Consider the following 25,274-nt stretch of genomic DNA (forward strand, 5'->3'; position numbering starts at 1 on the left):
TTAAGCGCATGTGCTATTTTTACAAAAAGCTGTTAATTTAATTTAACTCTGTAATCAGACACTGCAAACTTTCTAAATCGAAAATGTTCTTCTGATGCACTTTTAATCTTAGAAGTTCAAGTGGAACTTTATCTGATCAGATCACCTTTAATAAGGCCTTAGTTCATAGTGTAGGTTACAGCAAGAGAAAAAGGCATTCTGCATTTCCTAATGTCTTAAATGCCACCAGAAGCAAGAGCAAGTGCCATTAGCATTTTGTTCTCCTGACTTCAGGCAAGGTTTTAGAGGACCAACATCACAGATGACAATCCAGGATCTGGTCATCTTCAGATAACCACACCAGAGCTGGACTGGTACATCACATTGCTCCATTTGAGAGATCATTTCTGATCTGCTACCTGTAGTGTTGCTAAAAGTGACAGCAGGCTCACTGCCCATTTCAGTGACAGGAAAATGAAAGATAGACTCCATGCTTCTGGCCTTAGTGCAAGAGTACCTGTCAGAGGCCATCTCCTCACAAGGGACAACTAGGAACTAGGAAAACTGATAAACAGCAGGACAATGTCAGGCAACACACATATATCCTGAAGAATCAAAGCTGATGTCCATATACTCTCTTGGCCTGTCTGCTTTACTCCTTAGAGCATCACTGAGGTGTCTACGATCGCCACATCCATAGACTCAAATCCAGAGTCAAAGGCTCATTGGCTGTTTGTGCCAGAGAGACCAAGCAGTGTTGAAGGCAAAACAACTTATTTTTTTATTTTAATTTTCAAATGATCAGCTGCAACTGAATCTAATTTTGAAGTATTTCAGCTGTTAAACACATTGACAAAAAGTAACATTAAAATGATTTGCAGCATAACTCTTATGGTCAATGAATTATAACTTAATTTATATGTATGAGCTCTGGAACGAGGGACTATAGCTCAGTATTCCATGTTTGGAGCTTGCACATTCCACATGAGTTTTCTCATGGTGCTCCGAGTTTTTCCCAAATTCTAAAACATATGCACATTAGGACAACTGGCAACTCAAAATTAGATGGGTGTTATTCTGAAGTGTGCTTATGTGGAATGCCATGCTCTATTGGCTCCGGCAATGGACCTAGTGGTACTGGGATAGTCTCTGGCTCCAAAAGGACCCTGTTGACAGGGTAGAATATATTTACATTAACTTCATGTTCTATTATAATTCAAACTTTAAGAAAATGTAGTTATTTCAGATTGAGGTAAGAAAGACAAGTTTCAAGTTGAGGTAATTATACTTTCAAGGTGCTGGAGAGTAGTTGAATTTCACTCTAGTCTGTACATGTGACAATCTAGGGTGGAAAAATGGGTTCAGAAAATGTTTAGATGGTTGCAGAGCTACCTTAATCAGAACTTTGCAAGGTGATGGAGCTCACAGTGTTAATGCCCTTAACGCTTACCCAGTAAGGAATAGAGAACAGGCTAGAAGTCATGTCTAGTTGTGCAGCTCTGAGCCATCTGGGTCTTATGGTCTGAGTGAGCTTTTCCACACAGTTCGCTCCTGAAATCCTAGATAAATATTCTGGACTGGATATACTGTACAAATTAAGCAAAATATTGGTGGTTCAAAAGTGACAAAATTTACTCAGTAGTATTGTTAGATCATAGATACTAAAAAGCATTAGGAATTTAGAGAAGGTGTATAAAAACATTTTCACACAACTGACATTGGGGTTTCAGAATAAACTACCACGTCAAGCAGATGCAGAGAACATCCTTGCTACTGAATAGTCTCCTCTGATTTGTAAAATACAACATATTGTTATAAATATCCATTCATTCATTCATTCATTCATTTTCCAAACCCACTTATCCAGATCAGGGTCATAGTGAAGTTTTAGCCTATCCCAGAAAGCATCAAACGCAAAGCAAGAGCAATTCCTGGGCAAGACTTCAGCTCATCACAGAGTGAACAAACACAGACATCAGGAGCCTATTTAGTATCACCAGTCCACCAAACTGCATGTCTGTGGTAGGAAGCATGGAGAGAGCATGCAAACTCCACGTAGACAGCATGTCACCATGCCACCCTTTTATAAGAATTAATGGTATACATGCAGTGGAAGTGAAACCTTCCAGCTAATTTTTGTACAGTAAATGAGGGAAACCCCGACAATATTTCACTTCTTTATACTTAACTAGCTGTGTAAGCCCTTGCTGTAAAAAGCCCGGGGTCCTGGAATCTATTGAAATAGTCAGAAAAAAAATTGAAGTGTAAAGATGTCAGGTAATTGAAATGAAATACTCTGGGCAACTCTCTCTGAGGAGGTTTCATTTTGTCGACATGCTTGCATCGTTTGTGCATTAGTGGCTAAGCAACTTTGTCTTTCTTCTGAGGTTTTGTTTTCCCGACGTGCTCACCTCGCTTGTGTATTAGCAGCGGGAGGAAAAGTAAAAGGGCTACTGTTTTGCCGATTTCCTCGCCTCGTTTCTGTATTAGTGTCTAAGTGAGTGACTTTCTTCGGAGGTTTTGTTTTGTTAACGTGCTCACCTCGCTTGCGTATCCTTGGAGGTGGAGCCCTTACCCTGACTCCACCCCTCACTTCTGGGCCGGACAGACAGACATATACACACTTCCACACGCCGACGTTTATATAAAAGATAATGGCCAAAAACAAGAAATCAAATCACAAATTAACTGGCAATTCAACAAATCAAAAATTAACTGGAAATTCAAATGGCACCAACATATTTCGTGGATAGTCATCTGGTTTATAAAGTACCAAAATGTTGGCTAACAACAATGGATTCAAGACAAGTGACCCTCCCAAATGGAACAGCAGCACAAGGTGGTCATGATAAAACATAACCTGCACGTGAAAATCCCTATTGTTTTCCAAAGTTACAAAAGTAAAAAAAAAAAAAAACTTGTAAAAAGGGGTAGATATCAAAAATAGTGTACAATGTAAATAAAATGTAAAGATGTCATAACTGTTAATTTGTTAAAATGTACATATTTTAAAATAAAATTAAAATAATTATATTGAGCAATGCTTCACTTGTCATTTTTTGTGAGTATTCGCACTATTTCTTGTAACAAAATATCAGAGGATATGAAGAATCAAGTCAGTATTATATAGATACTTAAGAAGCATTTTAAGATGTACTTTCTCCTTCTGACATTTTCTTTTTTGAAGAGTGATTTGGAAGTATGGTATACATTCCTCTTGTACATATATTTATATAAAAGGGAAACAAGTAAATTTACTACTAGACTGTAAGACTACCAGACCAAATAATTTAAGTCAGGTGCACTGTATATCAATACATCTCTGTACATTTGTTTTGCCTGGAAAGTCTTAAAATAAAGCAAGCTCCTTTGTAACTTTTTTCCTAAGATCATTGAGTATATTGTAAGTTTATAGGGTCAGAACTGTTGTGTGAACTCAATACAGTGAAATTCTTAATGGCATGTGTTAATTAACATGCAACACTTTGCCACTCTTTACTGTCATGATTAGCGAGTATAACAACCTCTACCTTTGTTACCTGAAAAATCTCAGAATGCAAGTTATAATACTTTCTACCGTTTTGATACATATTAAATTTAATTCATGTGCTGATGACACTATGCAGTATGATTGCAGAAATTAAGCAAGCTACATTGTTTTAATCCAAATTGGCATTCATTTTACTTAACCCATTATATTTTAGCTTTACATACTAACCTTATGTGGTCTGCTTACTCCTCCTGTTATTTGCCTAATAACTTCTTGGATATTTTCTCTCTTCACCAACTTGGGTATTTCTTCAATATACTTAATTGTATCTTATTGTACCATTACTCTGGCATAGAAAATGTCTCACATGAAACCTCCTCAGAAAAGTAAGCATCACACTGGTAGTACACTTTTATGGTTTTTTACTGGGTTGTATGGTTTCTTGTAGAACTATTGCTTGAAGACGTGCCATTCTATGAAGGGTTCTTTGCATATGAATTTGGATCTACTGTATGTGGTTTGAAAAACTTCCTAATATATAGGAAAAAACTAAAATCTTTAATGTTTGGTAGGCTACTTTGCTGAACAATAACAGATTAAGGAAATCTGGACTTAGCCTGTGCTCTCGTACGCAGTAATAGTCCTTTCAAAATCATAAGTCATTAGTATTTCACAAATCTGTTATCACCTATTCATGGATATTTGCTGTATGGAGCCTGTTATGGATCTAAATAAATGAAAGCTTCTTTCTGGAACCTTCATTTGGATGGATCCCCTCTGGCACCTTTATTTTTAAAAGTGTAGGAGAAGCCCTGAGTATGCCAGTGTGAGAAGGCACAAGTTGCTACAGGGAATTGAGCCATGTCTGTGTATTACTAATCCAAAAGGGCAGCTGCTGGGGTACCAGTTTAGGAAAGAGTGCAAGATGTGGCCTAAGTGAAAACATGCAATGTTCTACAAGAAGGAGTGTGAACAGGTGACGATGAGAAAGCCTGACCTCCTGCTCAGGGAAAGAGCGTAGAGGAAATGCCAGTCCATCACAGAATGCACCCCATTCATATGCAAGCAGGGAAAAATTCAATTCTACTTTCAGATCACTTGATTTAAATCTTTAAAATTACCACAAAGTTAAAGGTGAAAATCATAATCATCAGCCCATGAATATATTTACATAATTAAGGTGTTAACGTATATTTTTTATGTTTGCTTCCTGGTTTTACCTTCAGCACCTGTGAAACTCTTTACACTGGATTTACTTGATGAGCAAAGTTCAATACTCTAAATTCCTGAATACAAAGAGTGTGACGAATTGCATTTTATAGAACTGCTGCAACAGATATTTGCATAAAATGGTAGCTTTTTTTAAAAATAAATTATAGATCCAAATTTATTGAGATTAAATGCACAATGTATAATAATATATAATTGAAAAGCACATGGTCATTATAATAAGTTTACAAACTGAAATACTTCTAGGGAAGAAAACAACTTTTACTCACAAATAAAAATGAGACTAAATACTGGAATGTGCCTGGTTTAATCATGTAGGAAAATGTCTACACAAAAGTGCAAAACTGATTAACCTGTGATTACATTACCAGGGTTGGATAAAATGAAACCAAGTTTGAGGCAGCAATGCAGCAGAGTCACCATATGTGTTTCTCCAGAGTGGAAATGGCAGCAATAAATAGAAAACCAAAAAAAGAGTCCAGTGAAAAACTCTGACACCCATAGGGAGAAGGTGCGGTTCGTAAACAAACATAGATAAGACCTGGATTTGGACTCAATTATCTGAAAAAAATGTTGCAAACATCACGTCCATGTTTAAAATTTCTGAACTGATAAAGACTGCTTCCAAATGCCTGCTCAACTAGTAACATATTGTATTTCAAATGTTGGCATACACTTACTACATGTATGAGTTTTGCACAAGTGACAAGATTTTCTCAGTTGAGATCTAATTTTAGTATTTCACTATCACCTGTCGAATGCAGAGATTTCTTCAGGTTCTCATGTATTCAATATTTATACCTGTAGCAGAAAACTCCCTGTTTTTAGAATAATCCAGAAAATTATTTTCACAGTTGAAGTTATACACGGACTTCAGAATAGGAAAAAAAAATGTGCCTGCAGTGACAAACGGAGAAATGTCAGGCAGGCAATTATAATTTCAAAAAATCCTTGCATGCTGGTATTATTGCCAAGAAACCTGAAGATGATACATGTTCTATTGTGCCCTATTCATGCGCCTTCAGTCTGAACTAACAGTAACCAGTAAGGAGGAAATTCAATCCCTCCCTAATGACCGCACTGCTCAAGAGAACCAACACAAACTTTTGTGCTGATGAAGGAAAACTAGGGAACGGTTATTTGAGACACACACACAAAAAGGAAAGCAAACAGTAAACTACCAACAAATCCTGGACTAGAGCAAAGACAGTATGACTGGGGCTAAGGCCATATTTAACACATACTTGTATCTGACTTTTTTTTCTCTATCCTTCATTTACTGTCTACTTGATTATCAACTAAATACCTTAATAGTGCAGAAGAAACCAGTAACAATGCAGTCATATCAGGTTAAATGACAAACTCATAAACAAAGAGTCATACAACAGATATTCAGGCTGAGGCTGAGGTGAGCATCTGGCTGTGTGCTGACAGACACATTTCTGGAGTCACAAAATGCAACAGTGGATGCTGTAAGAGATGCGACCAATGAACTAAGGCAGTGGTCCCCAACTTTTTTGACACCAAGGACCGCTTTACTAGAAGCAAATTTTTCCAGGAACCGGTGGAGTGGGGGAGGATTTGGGTCTTTTTCGTAATGCAGTTTTATACACAATTTACATAAGGAATATAAGGGCTATCCTATTTGATATTTATCACAAATTAAATTAATTGGTCAAAATATAAATGCTGCACACATCACTTCAGGTATGGCCAAGCCATGGTTGTGTGCCACATTAGGCAGCACACTACATGCCTGCACAATGCGACACACTTTCTGTGGCTCATAGAGCAGCATATTAGAGTGGAAATGTTACTTATTTACATAAGCAATTAATTCTCTGAAGGTGCCTTTATAGTAATGTGCGTGCAGTCGACAGCTCCGCTCAATACAGCTGGCATGGCATGAATCAGTGACGAAAGAGAAATACCTGATCACTCAGCCAGTTCATGTTGAACAACTCCTGTGGCTAAAAACCCAGAGGGTGGACAGAACTTGCAAAGGAGCAGGTAGAGCACAATTCCTCAATGTCTGCCTTTGTAAAGCCAGCGCCAGTTCAGCTCATGGAAATCCATCCATCCATCCATCCATCCATTGTCTCCCGCTTATCCGAGGTCGGGTCGCGGGGGCAGCAGCTTGAGCAGAGGTGCCCAGACTTCCCTCTCCCCGGCCACTTCTTCTAGCTCTTCCGGGAGAATCCCAAGGCGTTCCCAGGCCAGTCGAGAGACATAGTCCCTCCAGCGTGTCCTGGGTCTTCCCCGGGGCCTCCTCCCGGTTAGACGTGCCCGGAACACCTCACCAGGGAGGCGTCCAGGAGGCATCCTGATCAGATGCCCGAGCCACCTCATCTGACTCCTCTCGATGCGGAGGAATAGCGGCTCTACTCTGAGCCCCTCCCGGATGACTGAGCTTTTCACCCTATCTTTAAGGGAAAGCCCAGACACCCTGCGGAGGAAACTCATTTCAGCCGCTTGTATTCGCGATCTCGTTCTTTCGGTCACTACCCAAAGCTCATGACCATAGGTGAGGGTAGGAACATAGATCGACTGGTAAATTGAGAGCTTCGCCTTGCGACTCAGCTCCTTTTTCACCACGACAGACCGATGCAGCGCCAGCATTACTGCGGATGCCGCACCGATCCGCCTGTCGATCTCACGCTCCATTCTTCCCTCACTCGTGAACAAGACCCCGAGATACTTGAACTCCTCCACTTGGGGCAGGATCTCGCTACCAACCCTGAGAGGGCACTCCACCCTTTTCCGGCTGAGGACCATGGTCTCGGATTTGGAGGTGCTGATTCTCATCCCAGCCGCTTCACACTCGGCTGCGAACCGATCCAGAGAGAGCTGAAGATCACGGCCTGATGAAGCAAACAGGACAACATCATCTGCAAAAAGCAGTGACCCAATCCTGAGCCCACCAAACCGGACCCTCTCAATGCCCTGGCTGCGCCTAGAAATTCTGTCCATAAAAGTTATGAACAGAATCGGTGACAAAGGGCAGCCCTGGCGGAGTCCAACTCTCACTGGAAATGGGTTCAACTTACTGCCGACAATGCGGACCAAGCTCTGGCACCGATCGTACAGGGACTGAACAGCCCTTATCAGGGGTGCCGGTACCCCATACTCTCGGAGTACCCCCCACAGGATTCCCTGAGGGACACGGTCGAATGCCTTTTCCAAGTCCACAAAACACATGTAGACTGGTTGGGCAAACTCCCATGCACCCTCCAGGACCCTGCTAAGGGTATAGAGCTGGTCCACTGTTCCGCGACCAGGACGAAAACCACACTGTTCCTCCTGAATCCGAGGCTCGACCATCCGACGGACCCTCCTCTCCAGGACCCCTGAATAGACTTTTCCAGGGAGGCTGAGGAGTGTGATCCCTCTGTAGTTGGAACACACCCTCCGATCCCCCTTCTTAAAGAGGGGGACCACCACCCCGGTCTGCCAATCCAGAGGCACTGTCCCTGATGTCCATGCGATGTTGCAGAGGCGTGTCAGCCAAGACAGTCCTACAACATCCAGAGCCTTGAGGAACTCCGGGCATATCTCATCCACCCCCGGGGCCCTGCCACCAAGGAGTTTTTTGACCACCTCGGTGACCTCAGTCCCAGAGATGGGGGAGCCCACCTCTGAGTCCCCAGGCTCTGCTTCCTCATTGGAAGGCATGTTAATGGGATTGAGGAGGTCTTCGAAGTATTCCCCCCACCGACCCACAACGTCCCGAGTCGAGGTCAGCAGCGCACCATCCCCACCATATACAGTGTTGACACTGCACTGCTTCCCCTTCCTGAGACGCCGGATGGTGGACCAGAATCTCCTCGAAGCCGTCCGAAAGTCGTTCTCCATGGCCTCCCCAAACTCCTCCCACGCCCGAGTTTTTGCCTCAGCAACCACCAAAGCCGCATTCCGCTTGGCCTGCCGGTACCTATCAGCTGCATCCGGGGTCCCACAGGACAAAAGGGTTCTGTAGGACTCCTTCTTCAGCTTGACGGCATCCTTCACCGCCGGTGTCCACCAACGGGTTCGGGGATTGCCGCCACGACAGGCACCGACCACCTTACGGCCACAGCTCCGGTCAGCTGCCTTAACAATAGAGGCACGGAACATGGCCCATTCGGACTCAATGTCCGCCACCTCCCTCGGGATGTGGTCGAAGTTCTGCCGGAGGTGGGAGTTGAAGCTACTTCTGACAGGGGGCTCTGCCAGACGTTCCCAGCAGACCCTCACAACACGTTTGGGCCTACCATGCCTGACCGGCATCCTCCCCCACCATCGAAGCCAACTCACCACCAGGTGGTGATCAGTTGACAGCTCCGCCCCCTCTTCACCCAAGTGTCCAAGACATGTGGCCGCAAGTCCGACGACACGAGCACAAAGTCGATCATCGAACTGAGGCCTAGGGTGTCCTGGTGCCAAGTGCACATATGAACACCCCTATGCTTGAACATGGTGTTCGTTATGGACAATCCGTGACGAGCACAGAAGTCCAATAACAAAACACCACTCGGGTTCAGATTGGGGGGGCCATTCCTCCCAATCACGCCCTTCCAGGTCTCACTGTCATTGCCCACGTGAGCATTGAAGTCTCCCAGCAGAACGAGGGAGTCCCCAGAAGGTATGCCCTCTAGCACCCCCTCCAGGGAGTCCAAAAAGGGTGGGTACTCTGAACTGCTGTTCGGTGCATACGCACAAACAACAGTTAGGACCCGTCCCCCCACCCGAAGGCGAAGGGAGGCTACCCTCTCGTCCACCGGGGTAAACCCCAATGTACAGGCTCCAAGTTGGGGGGCAATAAGTATACCCACACCTGCTCGGCGCCTCTCACCGGGGGCAACTCCAGAGTGGTACAGAGTCCAGCCCCTCTCAAGGAGATTGGTTCCAGAGTCCAAGCTGTGCGTCGAGGTGAGTCCGACTATATCTAGCCGGAACCTCTCAACTTCGCGCACTAGCTCAGGCTCCTTCCCCTTCAGAGAGGTGACATTCCACGTCCCAAGAGCCAGTTTCTGTAGCCGAGGATCGGACCGCCAAGGTCCCTGCCTTCGGCCACCACCCAACTCACACTGCACCCGACCTCCTTGGCCCCTCCCATAGGTGGTGAGCCCATGGGAAGGGGGACCCACGTTGCCTCTTCGGGCTGTGCCCGGCCACCAGGCGCTCGCCATCGAGCCCCACCTCCAGGCCTGGCTCCAGAGTGGGGCCCCGGTGACCAGCGTCCGGGCAAGGGAAAACGCCATCCAAAATTGTTTTTCTTCATAGGAGGTTTGTTTAACCGCTCTTTGTCTCATCCCTCACCTAGGACCAGTTTGCCTTGGGTGGCCCTACCAGGGGCATAAAGCCCCGGACAACAGAGCTCCTAGGATCATTGGGACACGCAAACCCCTCCACCAAGATAAGGTGACGGTTAAAGGAGGGGGCTCATGGAAATCAAAATTTAATTTGTTTAATTTAAATCTAATTCTTCCATGTGAAGCCTGAATACCATGAGGACTGATTGATATCATTTATGTTAGGTAGAATGCCCAGTGGGGGCTGGGTGGTCTCGTAGCCTTGGAACCCCTACAGATATTTTTTTTTTTCTTCAGCCCTCTAGAGACCTTACTTTATTCTTTGTTAATTAGTATTGCCTAATTTTATTTTTATATATTTTATTTTTTCTTTCTGGGTGGCACGGTGGCGCAGTGGGTAGCGCTGCTGCCTCGCAGTTAGGAGACCCGGGTTCACTTCCCGGGTCCTCCCTGCCTGGAGTTTGCATGTTCTCTCTGTGTCCGTATGGGTTTCCTCCGGGTGCTCTGGTTTCCTCCCATAGTCCAAAGACATGCAGGTTAGGTGCATTGGCAATCCTAAATTGTCCCTAATGTGTGCCCTGCAGTGGGCTGGTGCCCTGCCCAGGGTTTGTTTCCTGCCTTGCGCCCAGTGTTGGCTGGGATTGGCTCCAGCAGACCCCCGTGACCCTGTGTTCAGATTCAGCAGGTTGGAAAATGGATGGATCCTCGTGACCCTGTAGTTAGGATATAGTGGGTTGGATAATGGATGGATGGATGGATTTTTTCTTTCTTCATCTTGTAAAGCACTTTGAGCTACATAATTTATATTAAAATGTGCTGTATAAATAAATGTTGTTGTTGTTGTTGAAATAGACTTAGAAGTCAGTCATTGGACAAGAAATCAGTATGATCTCTAAATACATGCCCTCATCGAATTCTTCCATTTGAGATATCTTCTAACAACACTAAAGCAGTCATGGTAGAATGGAATAGTATGTCGATTCCATACACCTTTATACTGTTACAGATTTATAAATTTAAAGAACTTGATTGTAATCAAAGATCTGCAATTAATTTCAGTGTATTTGATAAAGCTCACATCACAAATGCAAATGTAAAAAAAGAAAGGGAAACCACACAGAAACAGCAGCACTGCATAGACGTTGAGTTCCGCCGGTTTACAAAACCAAACAGAAACTTGCATACGTACGGATGGTCTAAGGCTGCCGTGAAAAAAGTGCGTAGCATTGCGCCTAGTTTTAGTTTTTTTACATCTTGACCGTGGAAATGGGCATATGCAACATTTAGACATGAGGCCCTGGGTCATTATATCTGGAAACATCTAAAATCTATCTAAGGAATACTCCTAGGTATTTCAACATAACTGTTCCCACCAGCATGACAATTTCTATCAAATGGCTCCTTCCAGTAGGCTGTGCCTGGTACACCCACCACCGAAAGCACACTAGGGACATCCTAACTACATGTGAAAACCACCTCACATCTCAGCCTATAGAAATAACTGCAGAACTTTGAGCTGCTACTCCTCCTATAAGACAGAAACTTTAAGGAACCCAATGTCAGTCAATTGTAGTTATGATCTCATTCAGTCACCACTTAGAAAGACACTGTAACCTTGAGGTATAGATCAAGTAATTCATTAAAAGCCAAATCCAAAAAGATAGCCTGTTTCACCACCACACAACCTATTAGAACACTGGCAAAACTGCTGCTACTGTACTGATTCTCAGTCTATGTCATGACTCAAGCAAATCACTGGTGTATTGGACTTCCTGCTCACCCCTCACCTGCAGGAAAACAAAACAGTCATTCTGGAATAGAGGATTGTAACCTCTGATTTAGAGATGCTAATGTTCCTTCCAGAGATCACAGTATGAAAAGTCCAAAAGAACATCATCAATGTGCAAAGACCAGCGATGCAACTGTTAAGCCTTGATTATGCTCGACTCTGCCACTCTGGGCACAAAGGTGAAAATGATGTCAGATTTGGAAACATGCCTCCGACTGCAGTGTTTTCACCGCATGCTATGCACAGGAATTTTTCAAAGTATGCAGTGTGGCAGACACATATATCCAAAATGGTGAATTTCAAGAACATATTTACGTGGGTGCCAGAATGAGGGCTGAATATGTTGCAAGGAAGATAATTGCAATACATCTGCTCATCATGTAGGTCCCCCACTCACAAAAATCTTACACTTACCCTCTTCCTTCACTGCTTTTGGTCAATAGGTCTGAGACTCAACAAAAAAGAAAAGAAGAAGGTGAAGTCAATAATAGCAGGCACAACTCTTCTTCCATCAGCACAGGCTGAGACATTGCTAGCAATTGCTATATTGGCCAAACACTGTCACTTGCTGACTAGGAAACTATCAACTTCTTCTTTCGGCTGCTCCTGTTAGGGGTGACCACAACAGATCATTTTTGTCCGCATATTGATTTGGCAAAATTTCACACCGGATGCCCTTCCTGACATAACCTTCCCCATTTATCCGGGCTTGGGACCAGCACAAAGAAACACACTGGTTTGTGCATCCCCTGTGGCTGGGTTGACTAGAAGACTAACAACACACTGTTTAAATGGGCTATAACAAGTATAAATGCATTTTGGTCACACCATGCACATGCTTTGCCATGTGGTGTAGTCTGCAGAGAATACTCCAAAGCCTAATATCCAGGTTATGAAAATCAAACAGCAGAGGAGATTAGTTACACCCCTCGCAGATTTCACTGCTTACACTGAATGAACTCAGCTTGATGCCATGTATTGGGACAAAAAAAGAGCTCTCACTCTGCAAGTACAGAGGGACCAAACAGCACATAGCAGAAACTCCACATTCCACAAGATGATCCTCCTGTATATGAAAATCAATTCTTACACAAATATACTCCAGTATACTACATTTCACAAGAAAGGCTATAAAGCATAATCCCTTGGTTAATCAGAATAGACCCTTTCATCCTTTTTAACTCCCTGCTCGCTCGACAACCCCCCAGCCCCATCCAACACTACGCACCAGCCACTTCACGCCTCTGCTGCTAGCATATATGGATTTCACTTTCACCAAACAACAATTCTTTTAATTCTTGCAGATACGCCTCTTCATTGGGAAGAAACACTACTTTTCCCTGATGGCAACATGAATTAGACGATCTACAAGTATCCAACTTAATGTTTAAATCCGAACAATACATTCTCTCTTTTTTCGCTGTTCCATTATTCCACAGAGTAATAATTTCCATTTGTTTGCGCTAATGCAATCTTTACTATAATTTTTTTTGAGACTTTCGAATTTTAGTACTTTCATTTTCTCTAACCTGCTCTGCATGTGTATCGCACCAACGTTTTTGAATTCTTTAAGACGCTCTACTTTATCATCTACAGAGTACTTTATCTTTTATTTCCGGCCCAGGGTGTGGTTTAATCTCTTGGCACAAAGTCTCGTCTCGCAGGACGTGAAAGTATCTCTCTGAAAAAGTCTTGTCTCATCCCAGGATTTTTTTATTATAATAGATATTTGAACAAGGTGAGAGGAAAACACATCCAGTGCAACAACTCTGAGCCACGGTCCCAGTCTTTCTCACTACACTAAAAACCTAAACACCTCCATGTTAAGTGTTGTCAGCATTTCCAATTAGATCTAATCAAACCATATAGCAGGGCTGTCCAACTCCTGGTGGGCTACAGTGGCTACAGGTTTTCACACTAACCCTTTTCCTAATCAGCGAGCAGTTTTCACTGCTAAGTAACTCTCTTTCCTTCATTTTAATAGCCATTTTCAAGGATTCAGTCCTCTGAATTGATTCATTTCTTCATTAAACGGCAGCCAAACAGAAATGAGATGTGAAAGGAGCCAAAAGATGACCAGCTAAATTGGAACAAACTCCAGCCAATTTCAACTCCTGTTTCTTAATGAGAAGCCAATTATTGCTGTTAATTAAAGCCGTTATTGAATATCATGACTTGTTGCTGCTCTCATTCTGCCACAGCAGACTGATTTTTTTAAGACCACCACCAAGATGTTTTGGTGACCTGAGCAGTCCACGTGACAGAGACCTTCACCTTTCTTCATTTTCAGGTTAGCTGGTCATGTGGTGGCTTGTTTCTTGCCTCATTGTTGTTTGGCTGCCCATTAAGGAAAAAAACAACTAAGCCAGGGTCTGAGTCACGTCAATTAAAACGAAGGCAAAAAATGTCTCACTAATTAAGATGGTCAGAATGAAAACCTGCAGCCACTGCGGCCCACCAGGACCGGAGTTGGACACCCCTACCTTATAGCCTTACTCCTACGGATCTTTCAAATTACTACTGAGACATCAGACATGTACCCAATTTTAACCAATGCCTCAGGCACTACTTGGTTTAAGAGTACAAGTCAATGGTTTTCCACTCTTGATGAGCACAACTTGGGCAACCCTTCCTCAGCCATGAAACTGCAAGGCTGTCAAAGTCATTCACTGTAGCCTCAAACTTCTCCAGCACAAAGGCCTTCACGTTGACTATTTCTGCATCTATTGGTAATGCCAGGCCAACTGTTTAAAATGTTTATGTCTATCTGTTGTAACTGCAAGCTAAATTGTACTGTATATTCAAAGAAAAAAATTAACGAAGTGGTTTACATTGATTGGGAATGCTTGCTGTTTAACTACGATGATGTGGCATCACTTCTTGAAAATTTCAAGGAACCTAATGATGCCAGGAAGGAGTAGCAACAGCAGCTGTCATGGAACCATCAGTTTCATAAACCCATTTTATTTCCAAATAACTGGCTGAGGACAAAACCTGCTGCCTCTTGGAAACATTTGTGACAAGTTACTTTAAAAGTGATGAGAGATGGAGATGTGTCTTAGAAGGAAATTGAGCTTTTACAGAGGCTCAAGAAATACCACCACTCCAGACCCAAACACAAGAAAAAAAAAATCCAACTTATTTAATGAGTAACCAGTTAGGAATTGAAAAGACGTATTGCTGTAGGTATGAAAGAGGCCCAGTTGTGTTTCCTGACAATTCTATGGAATTAATTCACAGGCTACACGTACTTAATGCCTGTCAGAGTTAGGATGTGCAGCATAGTTTGTAATGGGCGTCACTTTTGTCTTCACTCTCTTATCTGTTGTTAGCTCCACTGGTTAGGAGTATATAACTAAGCCTTGCCTTCTTAATTCTGTGACCATCAGCTGAAGTTATGCTACCAGTCCAGCACAGCGTGGAAAATTTGACTGGCTGTTATCGAGTTGTAGAACATGTAAAAGATGCCACTACTCACATTAAACAAACACAGACTAAGAGGATTAAGGTTGGTAGCAGTGGGGGCTTGGACTCTGCCCTGCCCTTCCTATATAGTTGTTTTGTTTCTACAACAGCTCAACGTCATGTCACTGATGTGGACCTCCAAGCATATGTAGCAGTGCACTATCTCCACCCATCCACTCCCTGAATAGTGACTGGGCATGCACAAGCCATAAATACAGCTTGATATAACTTAGCTAAAACGTCTTCATGTGCATCTTGATGGGTCACTGTAACATATGCCCAAGTCACTTTGTAAAAAAGATAAAAAGGAAGAAGTTAAAACGGCTTCACTGCATACTACTGGGATCCAAATACTGCAGAAACTATATTTGTACCACACTGTTAAGGTAATGTCACATGTTTAAAAGAAGATCAATCAAAAACATTCAAGGGGTTAAAGGTGATGAAGTTTTAATAGAAATGTTGAACAATATGACAACATATTGAAATTCTTAAAGCAATTTGTCTTTTTTTTTTTTACATATTCAACAATTTTTCTTTTTGCAGTTTACACATCAGTGCGCCATTTATTACTTTGTCCTAGAAGGGGTCCCAGCTGCTCCTTTACACTATTACCAATATTATTACTTTTGCCGTTAGCAAAGAATTTCTAAATTAATGTTACTAATTACATTTAGTATTTACATTTTCCCCCTGCAGTGACAAAGACATGTTGTGCTACAAAACCCTTATGAACTGTATCCTATACAGTCCCCAAACATGTTAATGCAAATGCTTTACTTTGTTCCATACTTATTAAAATATGGAATGTGTGGGTAAATGGTGCATTAATCATTTTGAAATTACAAAAGTTTTACAAGAAACCAAAGGAATTCCAATTAAGTCTGTAATTTTAGCTGTTATACCAGATTTCTATCTCACCTCTTTATGATTTTATATAAAGACAGGCATGTTTTAGCTGCACTGTAAAATACATTTGTTAAAATAAGCCTCAAAGTTAGCCACCTTTAAATTAGTTACCATAATGAAATTGTGCAGTTCTTTGAAGGGACTTGATCACTGCTGCATTTAAGAACAAAGTAAGCAAAGTATATAAGCATTACACACACCACATAGAAAGAAAAAAAAAAAAAGAAGTTTCTGAAACACCAAATGTGTGCTTTAAATTTAAATGATTTATGAAATATTTTCTTAGATCATCTTTAGCTATAATCAGCAGCCTGCTGTGTTAATGTACTTTTCCCTGTTCAAATATTTAGCACATATTCATGCATAAATTATACACAAAAATTGTGGGCATTTAGGTAGCTATAATTCAATACAATCATTGTCATAAAAAAACTCTGCAATCAGTTTCTGCAAACTACTCCCAAAAATATTAATGTAGTACTAGAAATACAATGAAGTTTATTAAAAAAAAAATACAATAAAGGTTTGTCCAAAACAGTTTACCTACAGTAAATGGTTGCAAACACAACGCATTTCAGTTATAAAAAAAAAAAAAAAGCCAATTGCATAACCTCAAGCACTTCTAAGTTTCATTTTGCATGGTAAAATGAAATTAAAAATGCAAAAAGAAAGACACCACACCACTTCACCGCCTGGTTTATTTATTTATTTTTTCTCCTTTTTATATAACCATGATGAACTACATCAAGGTGCCACTAAGGCTTAGTAAACAATACTGCTTGTAATTTTCTCATTACATAGAGGTCTGAATTTGTAATAATGTAAAAGACATGATTTCACTTAAATTAAAACACAAGTTGTAAAGTGATATGGTAGTGTGTAAATCAGACTCTGATCTTTACAGCATTCACAGTATATTCACAAAAAAAAAAAAACAAAATGGCCATGGAATTAGAACGCTTGCATGGAAAAATAAATAAAAGCCACATATATAAATTATAGGAATTTCTCAAAACAAGCTTGACCAAGTCCTGATTAGGCAAATTAAACAGCATACTCTTGCCAGTTTAAAAAAAAAAAAACAAACTCACAAACAAGGAAGACAGAATAATCTTCAACAATAAAAAAAAGAATCTGTTAATGGCTAAATATTTAACGCATGGCCCACAGCAATTTAGGAAATAGTACCCAAAAGCGCCACTGCATATTGTATTTAAATAAATTCATTCATGTAAATATGAAGAAAAACTCCTACAAACCTTAGAGCCATTACTGATTATTCAAAAATTCCTCAATTTTCATAGAAATAATAATAAAAAACCTTGATCTTCAGTAAATCTTTCAGCACAGAGAAAACTGCTGCATAGTAGTGTCCTCTAACACTCAGCAGTGCTGCAACTGCACTTTTAAACCACAATCCAAAGCCAAAACGGATTACAAAATGACTACTACGTTTAGTATATTGTATGAAATAATATAAAACTTTTAAATATTCTTTCAATACAATGAAGGCAGTAAATAGACTAACTACATGGTCAAAGTACTGTGCAAACCACAAATCTTTTATTTATTTTTTTTACATTTTGTACAATTTAAGTGCAGTCTCATTTTGGGTTTTGGGATTGGTGGTGTTACTTTGTAGAATACTGGCTCCTTGGCAAACAATTATAGCCCTAAACATTTTCTACCCAAAAATTTTATTAGATTTCCAGCAGAGAAAGGATTTTAGAGAGAGAGAGAGAGAGAGAGAACGAGAACAGAGGAATGAAGGAAAGAGGCTGAAAAAATATATATTTCACAGACTATGTTAAAGCTGTGTATCTGCATAACTTAACACCAATAGAAAGCCATCATACAAGCAGCCACATAAGTTAAGACAAACCAGGTACCTGCTGTGATCAAATGACATTTCTTAACTAGATCATTCACAATATTCATTTTTTTTACATTCTGATACTTTAAAAGTAACACAAGTGTACTCTTCCGTAATTCTTTTTTCTAATCTTAATGCAAGAAAGAGGTAGATTAATGAGTGGATAATTTTAGATTCATATCCATGTTTCAGACTCAAAGTGTATACTTTTGCCTGTTGATTTGACGATAAAAGACTAAAAATATGAAATGTAAATTTCTTTTCATCATGCTAGTAAACAAATTGGGTCACAAGGAGTCAAAAAAGTCTTAATACAGCAGTATATTTTCCTCCTCTCTATCAATAAGTGCATAAGCTGCTTTATGGTAATTCGAACGTATGACTTTCAGGCTTTGGCTGCATAAAGTGTTACCAAGCACCTTAAAAAAAAAAAAAAACTTAAAAAACAGAGAAAAAATCCATCTAGAGATTTGATGTGTGTGTGTCTGTGTGTTCCATTAAAGTTGAAATCCCTCCATTGGAGCCTCTTGTTGCTGAAAGATAAATTGTTGCTGACTTTCATCCACCTGTGGAACAATACTTGAATCTTCCTCCTCTACACCAAAATAATGCTCGATTAAATCAAAAGCTTTCTGATAGATCTCTTGATTCTCATGGCTCTGAAGAAATTCAATTTTATCCAAACCTAAAAAGAAAAGGACATTTACAATAGTTAAAAAGCTTATATTACAAAAACACATTTGAGTGGCTGTAAGAAGGGTTGCACTACCACCTTACAGATCTGATTTTCTGAGTTTACATCCCCATACAAGGTCACTGTCCATGTTGAATGTCCAGTTCAATCCTAAGTTCTCCTTCCATATCACAGAAGACATGACGGTAAGGTAAATTGGTGGTTCCAAATATTTTATTAATATCTCCATTATATAGCCAAAGGTTTATGGACACCTCTCCAAATTATTGAGTTCAGGTGATTCAGTTGTACCCACTATTAACAGGTGCATAAAATAGAACACACAGCCATGCAATCACCATTGATAAACACTGGTAGTAAAATGGGTTGTAGTGGAGAGCTCAATGACTATAAAACTTGTTACTGTCACAAGGTTGTCACAAGTCAGTACATGACGTTTCTGCTGGTCTAGACAGGCCCTGGTGAACTGTAAGCTATTATTGTGAAGTGAAAGTGTCTAGGAGCAAAAGCTGCACCACCGTAATGTAGTAGACCACTCAAACTCACATGATGGGCCCGCCAAGTGTTGAAACGCATAGCCATGAAATTTGCCTATCCACTGTTACATCACTCACAATTGAGTTCCAAATTGCCCCTGGAAGCAACAACCGAACAAGAACTTAATGTTGGGATTTTCATAAAATAATGAGTTTCCATGACTTGGCAGCTGCACACATACCTAAGATCACTAGTACAATACCCAGTGTTAGGTGGAGAGGTGTCAAGCATGTCACCATTGGACTTTGGAGCAGTGGGAACATGTTTTTTGGAGTGATGAATCGTGCTTCACCATCTGGCGATCTGTTGGATGAATCTGGATTTGGCGGATGCCAGGAGCACTCTATATACTGTGTATAGTAAAGTTTGGTGAAGGATGAAGGATAACAATCTGGGGTGTTTTCATGGTTTGGAATTAAATTAAATTCCTATTAATTCCAGTGAATGTTACTATTAATGATACAGCATGAAAAGGGTCTTCCACAAATTTGGAAGTGCATATTTTTTCAGTTTCAGCTTTACTGTGCCCCTGCTCACAAAGCCAGGTCCATGAAGACAAAGTTTGACAAGTTTGGTATGGATGAGCTTGAGTGGCCTGCCAAAGCCCTGACCACAATCCTGTTACAATTAATTCCAAAGGTCTTCAACGCCAATTGCAATTGGGTTTTTTGTCCAACATTAGTACCTGACCTCATAAGTACTCTGTTGGCTGAATGGCCAAAAATTCTCAGACACACTAGAACATTGTGTGGAAAGAGTAAAGGCAGGTATAGCCGCTTGGGGTGGCCAATTCGGTAATAATGCACATAGTTTTGGAAAGGGTGTCCAACATACAAGTGTCACACTCAGGTGTTAGTGAACTAATGTTGAGGATGTAGTTTACTTTCCACAGTCATGTTTTATTTCTCATATAGTTTTTGGGAAAAAAAGAACCCAGAGGTTTCAAGGCAAGTCCATGTTTAGCATCACGATCAGCAAGTAATCCAAGTAAAACTAAGAATATCAATATACTCTATTTACATAAAAAACATGAACTTGAAATTGGCCTAGTGATAGTGTGAGGGTGGATTTGTGTTTGAATTTGCCCCGAGTTGGTTTCTTGTCTGGCACTCTATGCTGCTAATTACCATAATTACAGGTTGAAAGAAAAGTGTTTTATGTTTTGGTAGAAGCTTCTCAAGTGATACAAATTTTCTTAATTTTTAAAACAACTCTTCTGTTGTAGACAGGGAAAGGAATATTTTCTTAAAATAGATGTTTTTTTCTTTTTAAACAATTACTGTACTCATGCTCTTTATGAGAGTTTAACTGCTTACATATATTATATATATATATATATATATATATATATATATATATATATGTAAGAGAAGGTCTGTGATACGGTTTGCATATTTGCAGTTGGAGATCCACAACGGGAGAAAAAACGAATCACGTATCATAAAATAGTTTTATTCCTGAGCTTTCAACCCCTGTCAGGGGTCTTCATCAGAGGATAATGCTTAGACTTACAAGAATCAAAGGCAATATATAGCAACACATTCAGTGGGGGGTGGGTGGAGGTGACTAAGTCCATATGATCAAGGGGGGGGGGGTGTTTGTACAGTTTATTTATTATGTACATGATGTTCTTAAGTTAGCATATGCTGGATTTATGTCCAAGTGTCTGTTGATGGCGTTTTCATTTGATAGCCAAGACTCGGCCAACTCTCTGGCACTTTTAGTACTGACCTTAAATTTTACTTTTACATTGTCCTAGTTGAATGTATGTCCTGTCGATTTAGTATGTGCATAGATCAATGATAGTGCATCCTTTCTTCTGACGGCATTGCGATGTTCCTGCACACATGTTGAGATTCTTTTTGAAGTTTGTCCTATGTATACCGCTGAGCAAGAATTGCATGGGATACTATAAACTGCGCTTCGTGTTTCTGCTGTCGATTTCTTGTTTTTGGCATTAAAGAGGACTGTGCGCAGATTGTTCGTAGGTTTGTGTGCTATTCTGACACCCCACTTGGTCAGGATGCGCGCTGTACCTTCTGACACCTTGTGTTGATAAGGGAGTGAGTGCCAGGTGGGGTGGGGGTTCTGATTTAAGTCGATTGCTTGCCGAGTTATTTGGCGTCTCCTGTGTAAGCTCCGATTAATGAATGTTTTTGAGTATCCGTTTGAGGTGAAAAGGTGGAAGAGATAGCGTCTCTCATTAATTTTTGTTTCCTTAGTATTACAATGAGTGTGGACTCATCTGAATAGGGTTTTCACACAGCTCCGTTTATGAGATACCATATACCACTGCATATATTCACGGCATTCGTAGTCTGAATCACAATCTGATTGTATGGGTGGTTACCTACCAGGTAACGCATGTGGTTGGTCAGCAAATCAGCTAACATCCGCCACAGTACCCTCAGTTGTGAGAAGCAGATCATAGAATGGTTGAAATAGTTAGGGCGAAACACGTGTCGCGTACTCTTTGCATTATTTGACAGTAAACTATTTCAACTATTCTATGATCTGCTTCTCACAACTGAGGGCACCATGGCGGATGTTAGCTGATTTGCGGACCAACCACAAGCGTTACCTGGTAGTTAACCACCCATACAATCCGACTGTGATTCAGACTACGAATGCCGTGAATGTAATTACCCCGATCTACATGCTGTCAAATAAACGAACCACACGCCGTGGCGCAACGTTAGGGGCTTTGCCTCTAGCGCTGACGTCCGAGGTTCGATTCCCGAGAGGGAGTGCAGTAGAGTGTGTACGCCTGATGAGCCCAGAATTAGGGTGAAACACGTGTCGCGTACTCTTTGCATTAATTGACAGTAAACTATTTCAAAATATATACATATATATATATATATCTATGGGCGGCACGGTGGCGCAGTGGGTAGCGCTGCTGCCTCGCAGTTGGGAGACCTGGAGACCTGGGTTCGCTTCCCGGGTCCTCCCTGCGTGGAGTTTGCATGTTCTCCCCGTGTCTGCGTGGGTTTCCTCCGGGCGCTCCGGTTTCCTCCCACAGTCCAAAGACATGCAGGTTAGGTGGATTGGCGATTCTAAATTGGCCCTAGTGTGTGCTTGGTGTGTGGGTGTGTTTGTGTGTGTCCTGCGGTGGGTTGGCACCCTGCCCAGGATTGGTTCCTTGCCTTGTGCCCTGTGTTGGCTGGGATTGGCTCCAGCAGACCCCCGTGACCCTCTGTTCGGATTCAGCGGGTTGGAAAATGGATGGATGGATGGATGGATATATATATATATATATGGGAGTGGAGGATTATTGTGTATTGTATTGCTTAGTGATTGTTTATTGGATATTGTAGAGTGGAGGGTGCTTTGTGCACTGTATTATAATAAAGTCAATATTTGGACGACAGCGGCCCCTGTCACAATATAAATATATATTATATTATATATATATATATTTTATATATACACATACATACAGTACTGTGCAAAAGTTTTAGGCAGGTGTGAGAAAATGCTGTAAACAAAGAATGCTTTCAGAAATATAAATAATGATTGTTTATTGTTATCAATTTACAAAATGCAAAGTGAGCAAACAAAAGAAAAATCTAAATCAAATCAATATTTGGTGTTACTACCTTTTGCCTTCAAACCAGCATCAATTCTTATAGGTACAATTGCATAAAGTCAGGGATTTTAATAAACAGGTGCTAACGATCATCAATGTCACACGTAGGTTTAAACACAGTCATTAACTGAAACAGAAACAGCTTTGTAGGAGGCTTAAAACTGGGTGAGGAACAGCCAAACTCTGCTACCAAGATGAGGTTGTGGAAGACAGTTTCATGTCATGGCAAGATTGAGCACAGCAACAAGACACAAGGTAGTTATACTGCATCAACAAGGTCTCTCCCAGACAAAGATTTCAAAGCAGACTGGGGTTTCAAGATGTGCTGTTCAAGCTCTTTTGAAGAAGCACAAAGAAACGGGCAACGTTGAAGATCGTAGACACAGTGGTCGGCAGCAGATGAAAGACACATCAAGCTTATTACCCTTCGAAATCGGAAGATGTCCAGCAGTGCCATCAGCTCAGAACTGGCAGAAACCAGTGGGATCCAGGTACACCCATCTACTGTCCGGAGAAGTCTGGCCAGAAGTGGTCTTCATGGACGAGTTGCAGCCATACTTCTGACATGTAAACAAAGCCAAGCGATTCAAGTATGCACAAAAACATAGAAACTGGGGTGCAGAAAAATGGCAGCAGGTGCTCTGGACTGATGAGTCAAAATTTGAAATATTTGGCTGTAGCAGAAGGCAGTTTGTTCGTCGAAGGGCTGGAGAGCGGTACAATAATGAGTGTCTGCAGGCAACAGTGAAGCATGGTGGAGGTTCCTTGAACGTTTGGGGCTGCATTTCTGTAAATGGAGTTGGAGATTTGGTCAGGATTAATGGTGTTCTCAATGATCAGGGAGGCGTATGATTGGCCCCAAATTTATTCTGCAGCAGGACAACAGCCCCAAACATACAGCCAAAGTCATTAAGAACTATTTTCAGCATAAAGAAGAACAAGAAGTCCTGGAAGTGATGGTATGGCCCCCACAGAGCCCTGATCTCAACATCATCGAGTGTGTCTGGGATTACATGAAGAGGCAGAAGGATGTGAGGAAGCCTACATCCACAGAAGATCTGTGGTTAGTTCTCCAAGATGTTTGGAACAACCAACCAGCCAAGTTCCTTCAAAAACTGTGTGCAAGTGTACCTAGAAGAATTGATGCGGTTTTGAAGGCAAAGGGTGGTCACACCAAATATTGATTTGATTTAGATTTCTCTTTTGTTCATTCACTGCATTTTGTTGATTGATGAAAATAAATGATTAATACTTCCATTTTTGAAAGCATTCTTTGTTTACAGCATTTTTTCACACCTGCCTAAAACATTTGCACAGTACTATATATATATATATATATATATATATATATATATATATATATATATATATATATATATATATATATATATATATATATACATACACACACACACACATACACACACACACGTTTTATTTTACTCTACATGAACCGTAAATGCTGTAGTTTGAGAAGCATCCCAGATACCCATGGAAGCCAAAGCAAAACAGTGAGAATTTGAAAACTCCAGACAGAGAGAGTCTGCAAATCTGAAACACTATACTGACTAAATTAGAAGGTACAAAATATAATTGTAGATAATTGCTAACCTACTTAAACATTATCCTAAAATATACAATCCACAATATCTCAATTTTCAAAATAATCAGTACAAAAAAAAATTCTAGGAACAAGCTATTGGATAAAATCATGCATAAACCACAAAAGTGCACCATACCATATGCTTCTTCAATCAGGGCACAATATGGATTGATGCCTGTTCCATTTTGTTTGGCTTCTTGTTCTCCTAATCTCAAAATGTTTTCCAGTCCATTAAGAGCAACCTGAACTATTTTAGAATCCATCACTGTTAGAAGATCGCAGAGTGGCTTGATACAATTCAAAGATACCAAATACCTATACAATAAAAACAAATGAGGTGTGAAAAGAAAAGTTGTTTCACCAAAAAAAATATAAATAAATAAAAATAAAATAAGAGAATCCCAACTTAAAAAGTATACATTTCCTGCAAATGCAAACATTTATTACCAGTATTACTTTAGGCAGAACATTAAGGCTTACTTTATCTGTTCAGGTGTTCCACCAGAAGTGGCATTAGTGATGGCCCATGCTGCTTCTTTCCTTGTACGAAATTCAGCCTTCTGTAGAATCTCAATCAGCAGGGGAAAAATATTGGAATCAATGACTGCCTAAAAACAAATAAAAGCATTATATATACAGCTACTGCTTGCCCCAAAAAAACACAAAAATAAGTGTTTAGAATATGTATCCATGTTAAGTACTAACCTCCAGTTTTACTGTAAAGCACAAAGTTTGAGAACCTACTTTTTAGTAGCAAAATGTAAACTTTTACAAACTTTTCACAGCAGCAAAACATCAGAGAAGAGTCACCATAATGTCTGTTTT

General features: G+C 40.7%; 2 protein-coding genes across 3 annotated transcripts in view; both read right to left on the reverse strand.

Moving 5' to 3' along the window:
- rwdd1 (RWD domain containing 1) overlaps positions 1 to 25,274 on the reverse strand; it is a 506,701-nt gene that overhangs the window by 27,540 nt on the left and 453,887 nt on the right. The gene's annotated exons all lie outside the window — the stretch shown is intronic.
- kpna5 (karyopherin alpha 5 (importin alpha 6)) overlaps positions 15,669 to 25,274 on the reverse strand; it is a 95,055-nt gene continuing 85,449 nt past the window's right edge. For both annotated transcript variants that reach the window (XM_051924673.1, XM_051924672.1), the window contains exons 12-14: positions 24,930 to 25,057; positions 24,586 to 24,764; positions 15,669 to 18,711 (exon numbers count right to left, since the gene is read on the reverse strand). In XM_051924673.1, the coding sequence (XP_051780633.1) occupies positions 18,524 to 18,711; positions 24,586 to 24,764; positions 24,930 to 25,057 (495 nt within the window). In that variant the 3' untranslated portion in view covers positions 15,669 to 18,523. The remainder of the gene's footprint in view (positions 18,712 to 24,585; positions 24,765 to 24,929; positions 25,058 to 25,274) is intronic.

This window comes from Erpetoichthys calabaricus, chromosome 3 (genome assembly GCF_900747795.2).
Source record: "Erpetoichthys calabaricus chromosome 3, fErpCal1.3, whole genome shotgun sequence".
Classification (NCBI taxonomy): domain Eukaryota; kingdom Metazoa; phylum Chordata; class Cladistia; order Polypteriformes; family Polypteridae; genus Erpetoichthys; species Erpetoichthys calabaricus.